General features: G+C 41.0%; 1 protein-coding gene across 1 annotated transcript in view; it reads left to right on the forward strand.

Annotated features, from left to right (window-relative positions):
- Positions 1 to 795: 795 nt before the first annotated feature.
- LOC103529913 (hormonally up-regulated neu tumor-associated kinase homolog A) overlaps positions 796 to 17,259 on the forward strand; it is a 76,728-nt gene continuing 60,264 nt past the window's right edge. The window contains exons 1-7 of the mRNA XM_030447564.1: positions 796 to 1,035; positions 1,960 to 2,252; positions 6,637 to 6,692; positions 7,903 to 8,041; positions 11,341 to 11,468; positions 13,546 to 13,681; positions 15,284 to 15,461. Of these exons, the coding sequence (XP_030303424.1) occupies positions 796 to 1,035; positions 1,960 to 2,252; positions 6,637 to 6,692; positions 7,903 to 8,041; positions 11,341 to 11,468; positions 13,546 to 13,681; positions 15,284 to 15,461 (1,170 nt within the window). The remainder of the gene's footprint in view (positions 1,036 to 1,959; positions 2,253 to 6,636; positions 6,693 to 7,902; positions 8,042 to 11,340; positions 11,469 to 13,545; positions 13,682 to 15,283; positions 15,462 to 17,259) is intronic.

The raw sequence follows: 17,259 nt of genomic DNA on the forward strand, positions 1-17,259 counted from the left end.
TTTTTTTTTTTTTCCTTTTTTTCCTTTTTCCTTTTTCCTTTCCCCTCCTCCCCCCTCCCCTCTCCCCTCCCCTCCCTTTCCCCTTTCCTTCCCTGTCCTTCCCTTCCCCTCCTTTCACTTCCCTTCTTTCCATCAGTCATTGCTGTAAAGAGGAAAATGCTCAGAGACACCCAGACTCTATCCCAACACTACATTTTACATAACAGGAACCAAGTCCCAGGAAATGCAAGAGACCTCTGCAAGACCTGGGGTCAGGCCAGAGCCCTGGGACTTAAATGTGCTACAAATGCATCTATAATACGCATACACTTTACATAGAAAATGTGTAAATGCTTGCACAGCATCAGGTACATAACTCAGCTATGTGTATGCCCTTGCATGCCAGCAACATGCACCTTGCACGCAAGCCAGGGGCTCAGTTCAGTTTGGTACATTATGCACTGAACATGTGTTAAAGAAACTATTGTAGGAGGAAGAGCCTCCTAGCCTATATTCCAGGCTAATGCTGGGATTATGTGTCATCTGCCTCTGCAGCTCTGGGGCATTAACTGACATGGTGTATCAGGTTAGGTTAATAATCTACCACTTGGTTCTGCTTGAGCAGATCTGTGTGCTCAGGCTAGAGATCAGTGACAAACACAGAGTCTCAGAGGGAAAGGATTAGTTGCTCTGTGATCAGCAGGATGGCACTTGCACCACAAGATGTAGAGACTTAATGCCTGGATCTGCTGTGAATCAGAAGTAACATCTGGAAAGTAGCAACACAAATCTGACTCTCCAGGGATGCCTACAGCAATGAAAGTAGGCTTGGATGACAAAATGACAGATACTGGCAACTTGAATGGGATATTACCAGAATGGAAGAAGAACTTAAAGGATATAAAAATACCTGCTTGCTTTAACAAGATGCCCCAAGAGACTGGGAAGACTTTCCCTCACTCCAAACAAGTTGGGAATTACCTCGTAGGAAAAATGATCAACAAGGGCTCCTTTGCCAAGGTGATGGAAGGGCTGCACATCCCCACGGGGGAGAAGGTAAGGTCCTAACGAGGGGGTACCATGCGCTAGGAACTGCAAATAACCTCGCACTAACTTACGTCAGAAATTTTCAGACCATTTAATCCACAAACCACAATCTACTCAGTGAATTATCCTCTGAACCTTATCCTCATAAATTAACCTCATAAATTGAGTTTATTGCTTGCTCATGTATAATCAGTCACATGTGTGAATATGTATTGAGTGCAACTGTTTTCACAATTATAAAACAATATAGTCAACAAAGATATCCTCCCGCTGAAAGAGAACAGGATGATGGTTAAGGAGAATTTCAAATCTGCTTTCCCTGAGTAATTAGTGTCACATATCTGACCTTTACAGCTATGAACAACTCTTATGGAAAAGCCAGCCACTCCAACAGCAATTGTTTATATGGCAGAATACTGATATTATCCCTAGCTCAGCTGGGCTAAAAGAACCCACCACTGGATGTAACTGTGGAAAGGTGGATTACTATGCAGCGGCTTTTTTATTTTTACTGTTCTTGTGGCTTTTATCTCTTCACTGGACATCTAGCTCTAGTCTAATTCCAGCCCACTATAGCCAGTAATTTGAGGGACTTCTAGAACAAGTCAGAAGGGAACACGTTAGAAAAAAGATGTGGTACGGTGCATATGCAGTTACCAGGGAAGTACCAAGCAATTTTTTGCATTTCAGAACATATCATATATGTGTATGTATTAATGCAGTCAGTGGGGTAGATATGACATACTTCCTATTTTGGTCTTCAAGAGTAATAAAAAGTGTATTCTTCTATCAGGAATATCTCCTTCTGTAATACTGTTTATCAACACCACATCAAAAACAGCTTCTCCCACATGTCAGCTTACTCCCCATCCCTTTGAAAACTAACCTGGGTTGCAAAGTTTTTTGCCATTTTGCATATATCCTGCAATTTAGGTAGCAATAAAGGTGATTGACAAGAGAAAAGCCAAGCAGGACTCCTATGTTCTAAAAAACATGAAGCGTGAGCCACGGATACACCAGATGATTAAGCACCCCAATGTTGTTCGGCTATACGAGACCTTGGAGACTGACAACTCCTATTACATGGTGATGGAGCTGTGCCTTGGCGGGGACCTCCTGGACAGAATTTGTGACAAAAAGAGGCTGGCAGAAAGGGAAGTAAGGAGATACACCAGGCAAATTCTGTCTGCAGTAGAGCACCTGCATTGCCAGGGGATTGTTCACAGGTAAGACGTTTCCCTCCTTCCAAACAACAGTATGATAAGACAGCGTGCAAGAAGGTGGAGAGCTTTTCTTCACCATGAGAATTTCCTTAGTTTTCCATCACAAAAACAGGGATTGCAAAGCAGACTATGTTCTCTCAGTGCTTCTTAATAAAGTATTTCATTTTCAGTGGTGGTAGAAGATAAGCTGTTATTCACCCCTTGGGCTGTAAAGTAGCGAAGTCCAGGCGTAGGAGCTGATGACAATAACAAACCAATACTTTGCCATGATTATCTCAGAAACATGCATCTAATTCAAATATTTCACTGTGGATATGCCTATAAATATTTACTTCACAACATACTGAAATAACCACACATCACTCGGAACACAGGACTGGGGAATCACATCTCTCTGCCTGCACAGAGGACATGGTCTTGCAAATCTAGGACTGTGGCAGGTCAATGACTTTTGCATTACAGATAACAATTAGGTTCCTATTGCTAGAGGAACCTGAGCAGCCCATGCAAGGAGAGCTGATTTTCTTTTCCCCATCAGGGATCTTAGCACATATGTCAAGAGCAGTAGAATAAGGACTTCCATTTTAGGTAGTGAAATAGGCAAGAAGCAAATTTTTCCCACTATTTTTCTATTTTACTTCGTAACTCACTGTCTAGCAGAACCTTAATTTGAAGTGGAACATGAACTCATCAAGAAAGCCTCCAGGACCTAACAAGTAATTCAATCAACTGCATCATTACAGCAACCATGAAACAAATAAGCTGTGAATGTGATGGCTCAGCATTTACAAGTGCTTCATAACTTGAAATGCTTGCAATCTGGCACTTAATTATATTTCATTTGTTAATTAATAAGGCATGGACAAGAAAGAATTAGTCAGTATTAAGAATTTAAACAAACAAACAAAAAGAATTTAAACAAACAAAAAAAACCCCACCAGAGAATAAACCAAGGGGATTTCACCCATCTAGTCCAGGCTGACATTCCTGCCTTGCTGGGGATGTAATCTATTTTACTGCATTTCTTCAGTGCTAATGTTCATAACACTTATGTTCTTCCCATGACAATATTCCTCATTAATTTCTCAAGCCCTGTTCCCTTTTTGTTTGGAAACAACTCTTTCCAGAGACCAGCAAAGTAGCCTGGCTTCTTCTCCTGCTTTTATCTTCTTCAGTTGGTAACTTTTTGCTGGGAAATCTTTGCAAGAGAGAAAAATTTTGCTGCACACCAGGAGAGTAGCCAGGTACAAAGTTGTGTGAGTCCCTCCAGAGACTTGCTTTACTATCAACCCTCCCTAGTCAAAGAAAAATTCATCCCTGGCTCTCAAGAACACCTCGCCCTAGGGTTTATGAAGTTGCATGGTCCAGCAAGAGCCCAGCTGCCTTGCCAAACCATGGGCATAGGCTTGGTCAGCAGTACCTCAGCTCATGATCCACCTGCTAGCTTGGAGATTCAAAGCTGTGGCCTTGACCTAATACCAGAAGCAGACAGGGAAGGATCTAGAAAAACCTGACTCCTCAGCTCCAGCTGCAGAGATTTATAGAAATTGCTTGCAAAAGTTCAGCTGTAGAGGATAATTGTGGGTGTATTCTTTTCTGAAAGGAAGGCTTCAACATTTCCAGAAAGAGGAGCACAGAAACAGGAAAGTTACCCTCACCAAGTCCATCTGACTTTCTCATTTAAGAACTGAGCAAAGCTCAACTCTTTGCATTGCTTCAACACCAGGAAAGGAGACTTCCCAAGCTGCCTGTTGGGAACAGTTGCTGCTTCATGGGGAAAGTGCTGTTAAATCACACCAGGTATCATGGTTCATGAGATGGATAACTGTGTGCCAATGCTTCTGTCTATGCCTGGGGGTCCATTCTTTTACTAGAACAGAGGTGCCTGAGTGATAAGCTTAGCAATTTGCTAATTTAATTTACTTTTTCTCAGAAGTGGCTGATGGACGTTCCTGATTTTTACCCCTGGGCTGTACCTCAGAAAAACAGTATTTCCCATTGCCTTAATAATATCATTTATGAAAAACTAGCCAGCTTTTTTATTATTTTTAGTCCAAATTGAGATCACTCATCAGAAATATTGTGCTGTGTTTTGACAGCTATTTTATTTCTTGAGCTTTGCTTTTCCTATTCAGCACTAAAATCAGCACTGGTCCAACAAATCCTCATGATTAAACTAAGGTTGAATTTACATTTCATAGCAAAGGTAGCACCTTTCCTGTACATGCAAGATCATCATTGATTTTGATGCCACAGTCACCAAAATGATCCAGAGAATGAAGTATTTGAAAGCTTGCCTGTTCTCTCAGCACACAGCATTGTACTGTGCTAGATACAAGACTTGGGCACAAGACTGGGTTCAATAGCTTCACAAGCTTCACACTCATCAGCTGAGCTCTGCAAACTATCCCTGTGCCTGCTCTGGATGTGGTCAAGCATTGAGGTGATGCATCTGAGCTTAAAAGCTTCAAATAAAAAAAAGACATACAAACTAAATTACATTATCTTGCAATTGGATTGGGTTAATTCACACACACCGTCAGCTACCAGCTTCTAAATCAGGCACTTGCTAAGTGACAGTAACTTGCTTGTATGTATAGTTCCCCATTTTCCTATATATTTTCCTTTCTCCCATATGAAAATGGTATATATCCTTTTTTGAATCACTACTGGACCAAAGACCTGGAGAAGCATCAGAAGCTTCCTCTAAGCACTCTCTCTGAAGTCCCCATAGGAATGAGAAGAAGAAGAAAAAAATTGTGATGTTGCTTAAACTTACAACATCTTTGGTAAAGTTTCCTTTGGGAAAAAAGAAAAATGTATCTTTGATGCAGGACAACTTCTGACACTACATAAACTTTAACAGTGACCATTATCAGTTTTTTCTGGAAAGAAAAAACATTTTTATAACTGTGTGAGCATTCAGCTCAGCCTATTGCAGCTGTGGCAATTCAATGCAACATTATTTAATTGTAGTATAGTAAAAGTCATCAGAGTGCACTGTGGGATGCTAGGTCTGATGGTAGGCTGTGGTGGCCTGAAACACAACCAGTTTTAAACCACACAGTCTTAGTGCACAGGGTTATGTCACAGGGTTAGGCTATGAACAAAGTTATCTTAAATCTAACTCCCAGCTTTGGGGCACTGGCTTATTTACCACTCCAGAAAACATTCTATTCAAATTAAAACCCATTAAAAAGTTATCATTAAAACCATCTCCATCCCACTCTCAGCCTGGGGCACCAGAGGGTTTTGTGTGGAATGATGTCTCATCCAGAACCATGGAAATAAAGGGATGTTCCCATGAAACCACTCATCAGGACCACTGGATACACCTCCAGACATAATCCCCTCCAGCAACACATTGCTGTTCATGCAGGACAAGTTCTCCCAGCCCTTACTCCTTGCCCCTGTCCTTGTTTTCATCCCTCCTTCTGCTTTGTCCTCCTTTACTCCCTGAGGTCTTTGGGCTGATGAAAGCACTTCACAAGTTCAGAGAGGGTGGGAGGGAAATCCACATACTCAGAGCTGCTTCTGGAACTGGCTCAGCCCCCCTTTACTCCCACAGAGCTGAGGGAAGCCCCCAGCAGCACATGGGAGGATGGCAGTCAGCAAAGCATCACGAGCTCCTGGACCACTTCCCAACACCCAAATTACAGTGGCTGAGGATTCCCCCATGCTCTGAAAGATTTCAGCTGCCACTCTGGGCACTCCCCACAGTAGAGCAACATTCCAGCTTTTGGTTTGAATTGAATCTTTAAGGATATAAATGTTTCCACAATAAACAAGTTAGCCAGATAACAGTATTTTTTCTGCAGCTCTGAATTACACCCTCCTTTGGGGATGACTGATACTAGATGACTCTGCTGACATAAGCACTGCAGAGATGCCCTCACCTTCAGGGTATCTGTCCCTGACATGGCTTCAGCACACAAAGTTCCCTTCTCGTTCTTCATAGCTCTCAGACATGAGTATGTCAAAAAGAAAGCAGAAATACTCAACAGTGCTCACTATTTCAAACAAAGACAAAAAAGCTGTGGGTCCAAGTGCACTCAACTTTATTATTATTATTATTATTATTATTATTATTATTATTATTATTCAAAAGAATTAATGGTGTACATTTTTTAAAAATACTTCATTTTAATGGATGTTTCCTAAAATGAATCCTCTAAAAAAAGAAATTCATAAAATATTCCCCTGAAATACAGAAAACTTAGATTTTTCCAACTGAAAACTTCAGGAAGGATTAAGGATCTCGTTACAACTGTAGGCAAAGCTGTGCAGAACTATTGTCTTTATTTCAATTAAACTTTACTACAAACTATCTGTAGATGGTTATCTGGAATATCAGGAATCCTAGAATTTTTTTCTGTCTTCCTTTCAGGGACCTAAAAATTGAAAATTTTCTACTTGATGAGAACAACAACATCAAGATCGTTGGTAGGTGAATTTTACCTGTGAATCTTGTTTTCAGCTTTGTCTTTTATGTGCATTTCAGTGACAGTTCAGCTACCATTTAAACAGCAGAGATTGTGCCTTTTCAATAAACAAACCTGAGCTTTTAGAATAAATAAGAGTTATAAAGCATAATTTAACAGCTTGTTTATTTGAGCTTTAACTAAAATATATTTTAATAATCACAGTGTTAGTGGATTAAGAGTTGGACTTGATGATCTCAGAGGTCCTTTCCAACCCAGATGATTCTGTAATTTTGTGATATTTTTAAGAGTACAAGGAAAACAATTTTGCCTCTTGTTTTCCCTTGCGTATTGCTGGAGAAGCAAGAAACAATTACAGCTTTTATATGTAGAAAGCTTTTCCTAACAGAAGTGATTTGTAGACAAAGAAATAAATCTTCTGGGCTGAAACACAGGTAGGGCTGCATTAGCTTCTGTCGAGTCATTACTCCAACTAGAAATTTCATTTGGTAAGTGTAAAAAAAAAATAAAATACTGTTTTGGTCACTAACAGAAACCTTGGTAGAGCTGTGAAATAAACATAAGAACAAAGGAATTTGCACCAAGCAGTTAACACAGCTCAGAGAAACATCAATTTTATTCTATGGAAACCACACAGAAAAATCCCCGCAAGGAAACCTCGCTTTTAGAGACGCCACATGTTTAACCCAGTGTTTCCCAAACTTTTAAAAGCTTAACACCTCTGAGAAAAAAGGCACCAACTCTTCACCCCTGTTTTATAGCCAGCCAGTTCTTTACAATCACACCTTTCTATTCCCTCCCCCTTGCACACATGCAGATACACAGAGAAAAACCTATAGCACATTTTACCCCACGTTTACAAGGGGCTCAAGCACGGCCCAGCTGAGCCAAATGCTGAAGCTCATTAAGGCAGGGTAATGCAGCTGTGAAGCTCTGCTCTCCTCTTAGCTTGCAGTCAACTGAGGCAAACCAAACAGCTAAACCAAAATCAAGCAGATGAGGCCCAGGGCTGGGTAACTTCACTGTTCCTCCTCTGCTAATTCATGGCATATTTTTTATTGGACCCCGAATCGGTACCCTCGGCTGAGATCCCACCAGGTGTTAAAGCCAGCTGCTGTTTTCATCTCTCTCCTTTCTCCAGCTTATTGCTACAGTAAAACTGTTTTGAGAGGACATTAAACTACTTTTGTCTTTGGTTTTGTGACTGTCAGATTTTGGATTGAGCAATACTGCGAAGTTTGAGGGTGTATCCCAGGAGCTGCTGCACACCCAGTGTGGAAGCCCAGCTTATGCTGCCCCAGAACTCCTTGCTAATAGGAGATATGGTCCAAAAGTGGATGTTTGGTCCATGTAAGTAGAGCCACTTAAATTGGATTATAGGTTTTTCACATTTCAGATGTCTTAATGAAGGCAAAACAGTAACCACAGAACTGCTGACTGAGCTCACTCTGGTAATAAACATCACAAAACAGATTAAGGGCTATACAAAACTTATAAATGGTTCTTGTTGTTTAAAATAGATGTATTCTACATCTTGGGCAAAAAAGAGATTTGCAGTTTAAGTCAGAATTATTCACATTATCACAGTGGAAAAGATCATTCTGGTGGACCAAAATATTAATTAGAAAGATAAATTACTTCTCCTGCCATGAAATAAGTAAAGAATTACAGATTACTGGACTCTGGAATAAGCATATTTCAATATAATGCAGAATTACAGACTTTCTGCAGCAGGACTGGCGAGACATCATTACAACAGAAACTAGAAAACTATATCCAGTCACATTCAGAAAATCAACCCTATTCAGCTGCAATACAGCTAAGGCTCCTATGAGGCAACAATGAACAGCAATGCCTGTTTTGCCTGGTCATTGCTTTTGTGCACAAGATTTTAAAGATTCTTTGGAGGAGTGGAGAGTAACTAGTTTTCATGTACCACGTGAGGAAAAACCTGCTGCATTCAAACAAATCTAGATAGCTCAGTTGGATAGCAGAGAAATAGTCATTCATAGCTAATAAATTTTCAAGTTTCATATAAGGTGAGATTCCATCTACAATTAACTAATTATGTTACTGTTACCCATCTACAACTTGAGTGCAAGGTTTTAAAAGAGATTTTAGGAAAGGAGCTCCATCCATTCCCCAGGTTCCCACCTTAGGGATTTCCCCATCCAGTAGGCTGATGAAATGAGCTGTTGCCAGTCTAAAGCACTGATCATGAATAGCATCACCAGCAATTTAAAATGCATGGCAGTGTCTGCAGTGTTTAAAAGAAAAATGTATTTAATGTTGTAACAACATTAGAGATACATTTACACTGCATGTTTCTCCCAGTCATCAGAGAATATTCAGTGGTGCCTCTCTTACTTCAACTCCAGCCACATTTAATCCACATGCTAATTCTGTATTACAGAATGGCAATCCTTGCTACTTCAGTCAACTCAATGATGTTTCATTGCAGCTTGTTTCCTTTGTATCTCTGTTTTCTTGTTTGTCTGCTACTCAAAGGATTCATCAGAAAAGTTTTGGAAAGCATTATATTCAAGGACCAGATTTATCACAAGGTTTGGTAAAGTGAGAAGAGACTGATCCTACCTAAATTTAGCTGTTTAACAACTGGGCATCTGGGTTATACCAGGCAGTTGGTGTCCTGTTGTCAGTGCAGGGAGATAGCTTATCTGAAACACTTGACTGTAGCCTAAAATACCTGCATAAAATATCTGTGATTAACCTCTCTTGGACAGGCCTGACCCTTCCCATTGATATCTACTGCTCCCTAGGTTTTAGATGGTTAAATGGAGATAAGTCCTAGTTGAGAGCAATGAAAAGTATTTCTCCATACACCACTGGTTCAAATGGAAACCAGTGCAACATCTAGAAAAAGGTGCCACCATCTTCTCATGATTATTCAACATTGCCATCATCTTCTCCTGGTTTTTCAACGATGTGAAAGCACTAAAAAAATACCATAGCTGTGCACAAGTTCTGCTTCTGAGATAGCATCATCAGCATCTGCACTGATGTACCAACCAGATAAATTAAACTTGAATTTCCTGAATACCTAAAATAACTGTCTTGACTGAATTCAGTAGAGAAACAGCAAAGGATGATGAAAAGTGATGATGAAAAGGATGATGCCGGGTCCCGCACTTTGGCCACAACAACCCCATGGGGAGCTCCAGGCTGGGCACAGAGTGGCTGAGAGCAGGCAGGCAGAAAGGGACCTGGGAGTCTGGATTGACAGGAAGCTGAACATGAGCCAGCAGTGTGCCCAGGTAGCCAAGACGGCCAATGGCATCCTGGCCTGTATCAGGAACAGCGTGGCCAGCAGGTCCAAGGAAGTGATTCTGCCCCTGTACTCAGCGCTGGTGAGGCCACACCTCGAGTCCTGTGTCCAGTTCTGGGCCCCTTAGTTTAGGAAGGATATCAAGGTCCTGGAGCGGGTACAAAGGAGGGCAACCAGGCTGGTGAAGGGACTCGAGCACAGACCCTATGAAGAGAGGCTGAGGGAGCTGGGGGTGTTCAGCCTGGAGAAGAGGAGGCTCAGAGGAGACCTCATCACTCTCTACAACTCCCTGAAAGGAGGGTGTAGCCAGGGGGGGGTTGGTCTCTTTTCCCAGACGACTGTCAACAAGACAAGATGGCATGGTCTCAAGCTGTGCCAGGGGAAGTTTAGGTTGGATATTAGAAAGAATTTCTTTACGGAGAGGGTGATCAGGCATTGGAATGGGCTGCCCAGGGAAGTAGTGGATTCTCCATCCCTGGAGATATTTAAAAAGAGACTGGATGTGGCACTCAGTGCCATGGGCTGGTAACTGCAGCGGTAGTGGATCAGGGGTTGGACTCGATGATCTCTGAGGTCCCTTCCAACCCAGCCAATTCTATGATTCTATGATTCTATGATTCTATGATTCTATGATTCTATGATTCTATGAAAGAAGTGCTGCTGTGGTGGCACAGCTCAGCCAGAGCAAGGAAGTACCATGGAGAGTGTTCAAGGAAACTTCCCCCTTTGCAAACTCAGGACAGCCAAGCAACTTTTCCCAACATTGGTACTTCTGAACATCGGATCTGCACAAAGTTTGCTGGTCACTGCTAGCAGGCTGTTAGTGTTTTGCAAGAGTTAAAGTTCTAAGTCTTTAGCCAACAGCAAGCTGTTACCAAACAAATGCCTTCTAGGCAAAAGTCACACCTAATTTAGCAATCTGAGAAATGCAAGAAGAACTGAATGATTATTTGGAACAGGATCTATCGCATCAGTCCCAGTTCTGTGTTGTCACTCAGCCTCCAAACCAAAATGCTTTATTCTGATGGGCTGGGTACACTACACTGACACTCCAATGAGCTTACATTAAAAATAAACAGCAGGTTTCCACTTTCAACACTGCAGGCTTTCCAGTTACTCACTGCAGACTGTATTTTACACACACTTCCCACAACATTTTTTTTCTAGATAAAATGGCATTTACACAAAGAAAAAAGGTGTAAGATGTATATTCAGTACAAATTGTGGTTTAGAGGTAATCTATAACCTTCTCCTTGATATTGAAGGCAAATTTCTGAAGCCTGAGTCATAGCTTTGTGGGATTTTTTAAATAATATTTGTTAGCAATATATGGAGCTCTGATGTTTGTCTTTTTCTTTGACAGAGGTGTAAGCATGTTTGCTATGCTAACCGGCACATTACCCTTCACGGTGGAACCTTTTAATATCAAGCAACTACATCAAAAGATGTTAACTGGAGAAATAAGCCCTATTCCCTCAGATATCTCCCCTGGTAAAGCACTCCAACTTCTATAAAAAATACTGAAATACTGAGGTATAAAAGGTCTTACCCATGTAATGAAGTTAATTTAGCCATAACACAATCTCCTGGGAACTCAGAGGTACCTTTTCCAGTTGCTTTGTTTGCATTTAGAAACAACTTTTTTTGTGCCTCAGGCAAGATCTCTTGATCTCAGGCTAGGGGAAAAATAACCCTGCTGCCTCTTCAGAAGATGACTATTCTGCATTCCTATTTACAGGAATAAAATGCATGTTGCTTTAACACAAGTGAAGGAGCTGTGCAGTAAATGAGAACACTGTTATGTTTAGTATGTCCCATCCTGTGTGCCATAGCTGGGCATTCTTTCATGGTTTTCCCAAAAATCACTTATCAAAACCTTAGACAATTTTTCCTGAAGAGCTTATCTTTTGGCTACAAAGAGAACCCACAACACTGAGGTTATTTAATAAATGGGAGGGCTATTTGTGTAAAGCATGTGAAAATACAGCATTTTTCACCGAATTAGATTGACAGTCTTTAATGAGGTACAGTCTATGGAGTTTTTTAGGATAACTGGCAATGATAGTTCTCAAAAACTCTAACCTGAATTACAGCCCATGGCTCTAAAACCCAGAAGTCTTGTTGGTGCATATACACACTGGGTCAGCAGCCCAAAATTTACTTCCTCAAAGCTCAAAATTCTGCTGCTTTGCAACGATTCCTATATTCTACTGGCTTGAGTCCCTCTTTTCTCTACACCTCAACCAGCATCTTCCCCATTGACTATCACAGGCTTGAGCTCCCTCTGACAGCCCTGATCATGCAGCTTCACTGATCAAGTCAGGAAGCAGAGCAGAATGAGACAAGTTGTTCCCAGCCATCTACCAGCATCTCCCCATCATTTCAAGCAGCTTTCCTCTGACATTGGGCAAGAATAAGCCTAGGAAGCACAATTAGCTTCAGTGGCTGCCTGCAGCTAAGTGCTGGGAAGCAGCAGGCAGCTCCAGACCAAGCTAGCTGGATCTAGTCTGGAGTTACAGTATTAAGAGGAGATGACTGTGATTCAATTTCTTTTTCTCCCCCAGTCAATGGTATGAGAATATCTACCAAAGCTGTCCAGAATGTCTGTACATTACTCTCTCATTTAGCTTGCTTTGGAGATTGGTTACCAGATAGCAGTTCTATTTTTCTACAAGCCCTCCATAGCTGCAATTTAAAAATTTCTAATTTTTCTTATTTATGCTATTGTTATAGCTTCTACTAATAAATGCATTATCTCTGCTTTTCTACAAAGCCCACACAGTTAGTGGAATATTGTGGATAACTCCATTGTTCACTTGCCCATTGGGAATTTAGTGAGAGAGCAGTAGTAAACAAGCTTTGCATACTTTAGATCTAAGCTCTGAAGGAGATTACAAGTGAAAGGAGTGGTACGCTCCCAGTTTAATGCTCACTTGCCACTTTGCTCATTTCAAAATGAAAAAAAAAAAAAAAAAAAAAAAAGGAACTTTATGCAGTATGAAGCTGAGTGACATACAGGAATGTTTGATCTTTCTCTGTCCCAGCTCTAGGAAAGCAAAGCACAACGCAGCATCTGAGCACTTGTGTCCATCTCCTTCCCTCAATACAAAGAGTTTTATCAATGAGATTAGGTCCTTTTTGGGAAGAACATAACTCCTGGGTAGTCAGCTGGCACAGGAGGTCCCTTCTCAGGAGCCTTGATCAAATGCTGGGTGAGCACAATGCTGAGGTTGCTATATGTAGTCTGTGATGCCATAGACTGTATTCACTGGCATGAATCAAGCAAATTTGGAAGCAAGGTCCAGTGCTGTATCTACAGCAGCATAGATCTGCCCACCCTGCTCAGGCATCCCTGGGGGAACAGAATCACCACAAGGGACCACAGCAGTCTCAGAGGAGAGATGGAGCTGTTTCATTTATCAGTACAGAAGTAGCCTGAAAGACTGAATTTTAGCTGAGGTTCTTACAAGCGTGGATGAGATGGGGAAATGCCACATATCTGAAAATGCACTGCCCAAATAATCAGATGTTGCTAGTAAAGAAGCCATTTCATCTGAATGCTGAACAGGAGCTGTACAGTTCATGCAGTCCTTACTTGAGCCTGACCCTGCTAAGAGGCCAGGAGTCAAAGAAGCAATAAAAGACAAATGGCTGAACGAAGGCTTCACCAGGAAAATACTGAATGCTGCTGCCTTTGAGAACAGGTAACAATTTTCACATGTCTCTCCCACCCTGGGTTTCATGTCTTTAAATATTTTGAATTTGCCTGTCTTTAAATACCTAATTTCAGCTATTTGGGATTAAGAGGGGTGGAATTGTTGGGGATTTTAGGAATTTTGTTTGGTTGGTTTTTTTGGAAGATTTTTGCTGCATGCTCCAGGCAGTTCCAAAACGACATAATTTTATTTCAGAAAACACCACACCAAGTTGTTTAACCAGGGATAAAATTTATGTAAGTAGAAACATCCTTATAGAATGGCTTATATCCTTCTATGAATAGTTTTGTTCTCAACATGCCTCACTGGTGCTGCTAATTTATAGATAGTGTGCTCCTAATCCTTTCCTTCAAAACTACATCTCACATGCCCACTCGAGGGAATGACATTTTCAAATCACACTGAAATTCTTGTTATTCTAATCATTTTTATTCTCATCTGTCTTTGTAACAGGCCTTAAATAGTCTCCATTTTTTCTTAGCAAGCCACTTTACGGTTTAACATTATTATAAAAGTTTGAAATGGATACATGCAACATGACACTTCACATAAACATTGCCAACTTTTGAGATGTTATTCATCTTTCATATTGGGAGACTGCCAAGTACACTTTGCATGTCTTTAAGTACCTAATTTCAGTGGCTGACCCTTTACATCTTACTCACAGCTGAAATAGCTAGTCATGGGTCAACTGTTTTGTGCCCAGATCATCCTGCAAAAGCCATTAGTTTACACCAGCCTAAAAAGGAGTAATTTGACCTGTGCAATCTGCACCATGTGCAATGGTGGCTACAGGACACAGGGCAGGTTTTCCTACCATAAGCCAGACAATCCACCACCAGTCACAGGCAGAGCAATTAGAAATCTCTGCACGATTTGTTCATTTCTCTGAGAATTGCCCATCCTTCCCATCCTTCCCACCTGTGCCCTCTCTCCCACCCCTCAGATGCATCTGTGCCCATTCATACTGGTTTGAAAAAATGTCTCTCAGAATCCAGCACTGTCATATTTCTAAAATGCCTTTCCCAGACTACTCAATGAAGCCAGAATTATCAATGTAACATATCCAGTTTTATATCACAATCTTATTTACAAAAAAAATCCCCCTGTACTTTCCCATAGTTTATTTTTTAATGATTTTCCTGCCTTTGGGGCTTTTTCTGTCTTATGCACATACACACACACTATCTCCCTGTTAATCCACTTGAGACTACTGTACTGAGAACCAAAATATACACCCTAGATTAAAATAAGAAAATGCTGTTTTCCATCCTTCAATTTTTCAAGCTTAATCCTAGTAGGTGTCCTTTCAGAGTAACCAACTATATCAACAACAGGGTACCTAATACATGCTGTAACAGAGCCTCAGCTCAGCAGTCAAGTTAGCATAGCCAGACAGAGGATTTTTGTACAACTATGTATTGTAATTTGCCTTTAGAATTGACATAGCCCATGCCAACTACATCATGAGAAGTGTACTACCCACTATATACTGTATATACTGTGTATTTACTGTAGAATTTCCTATACTGTAAATTCTGACGTTGCACCTGAACACATCTATTTAAATATTTTTTCCTAATATTTCAGACTCTGCCGCAGTGAATTGAATCCTGTTGTTTTGAACTACATGACAGAAACGATGGAGTTTAGTCTTTCAGAAGTTGTCAACATTTTAATAAATAACAGACCCTCTTCTGCTATGGCTGCTTATTGCTTATTGCTGAGGAAACTGCTCAGGTACCAGAAAGACCACAGAAGAGCCCAGGTAAGATATCATGGTCATGACAAACTTTAAGTGCTCCCTGGATTCTTATGACAGCCACACAGCACAGGTATAAAAGGTGTTTTTTTGTGGAATGAGACAAAAAACTCAGCAAAAATAGTAATGAAGTTGCAGATCTCAGGGAACCTACCTTCTGGCATTCTCAGAGGTGATTATTTTAAGAGATTTTTTCACAGAGATAAATACACCTTTTTTATGAATAATGAATTTTTTAAATGGACTGGCAGTTGTAATGGGAATAAGAATTATTTTGCTTTTCCTAAAAGATTACTTTTCCACTGGGAAAAGGAACATTATCATCTCAGTGACCTCACCATCCCTTCCCTTTCTGACTGGTCCATGAGGATCTGATCCAAAGTCTGGAGAGGCAAATGGGAAGCTGTGAAAGCTGCAAAATCTTTTCCTATCACCTTTTCTTTTTTTTTTTTTTTTTTTTTTTTTACCACTGTACCTCACACTAACACTTCAGCTCTGACTCACTCAGGCACATGGAATAAGATCAGAGGGGACACAAATTTTAAAAAGAAGTTCAGAAAATTATGTTAATCACTGGAAAGGCCACAATTAGTTAAAAAGGCTGTAAGCTTTTCTTTTACAGCCGTCTCCACTAAGGGGTTCACAACTCAGTCATAAAAATTTTGCTTCAGGCAGAAACTGGGCAGACAGGAAGCCAAATTCCAGCTTCTAACACACAAGTGCAATGGGAAAAGTTTCAGCTACAAAACAACACACATCAGCAATTAGCCTCCTATTCAAAGCCTTCGCCCTGGAGAAGCTGTATTTTGAGAAGGTCCAGTTGGCTCCTCTAGAAATTATTCAGATGAGCTTGAGCAGATCCAGATCTCCATCCCAGCCCACTGCCCCAAGGTCACAACAGCCTGTGCAGTGTTTTCAGGCAGAGCCATAACTCAAAAATATGAGTTTGTGAGCGTGTGTGTGTGTGTGTGCTTGCTTAGGGGGAGGAGGCTTTCTTTCACATATGTGATTTTTTTCATATTATAATTTTAAATTGGATCTGCTAACTCGTAAGTCACTCAAAACGAGCTGTATTGTGAAGGCTATTGACCAGCTTTCTTGAATCTCTGGATATCAAGCTGATTTACAGCCCCTAGAGATCTAGCCTTCCAGGCAAGTGGTAGCATTTCACGTCCTCTGTGACCTCTTTCAACATCCTACCTGAGTGGAAGAGGGAAGCGATCATGTGCATAAAGTAAGTTAGAAGCTGATTAAGAGGCTGTGCTGCTTCCTGCCACCCCTGGCATACAAAGTACCCTCTTAAAACAGAGAGTCGAGCTGAATTCGAGCATAGACCCCAAAAATGTCTCTGAATGTTAGGTAGTAACAGTTTGGACTATTGTTTTGAAATCCTAGTATATAGATATTCACTAGGCAGGTTGGAGGGGTTTGGTGAAGCAAGAAGTAAAAGAGAAGTTTCATTTCACTAATACAGTATCAAAGACTGGCTTGAGGTTGGCTGGGACCTCTGGAGGTCATCTAATCCAAACTCCTGCTCAAGCAGGGACATGTAGAGCTGGTTGCCCAGGACCATGCCCATGTGGTTTCTGAAAAACTCCGAGTTTGGAAACTCCACAGCCTCCCTGGGCAACCTGAATCAGTGCTCGGTCACTTGCACAGTGAAGAAGTGTCCCCTGATGTTCAGAGAGAACCTCCTGTGTTTCAGTTTGTGACCATTGCCTCCAACTCTTTCACCAAGCACCACTGAAAAGAGCCTGCCCTCTTTGCACCCTCTCTTCAGGTATGTATACACCTTGGCAAAATT

Source organism: Calypte anna, chromosome 3 (assembly GCF_003957555.1).
Source record: "Calypte anna isolate BGI_N300 chromosome 3, bCalAnn1_v1.p, whole genome shotgun sequence".
Classification (NCBI taxonomy): domain Eukaryota; kingdom Metazoa; phylum Chordata; class Aves; order Apodiformes; family Trochilidae; genus Calypte; species Calypte anna.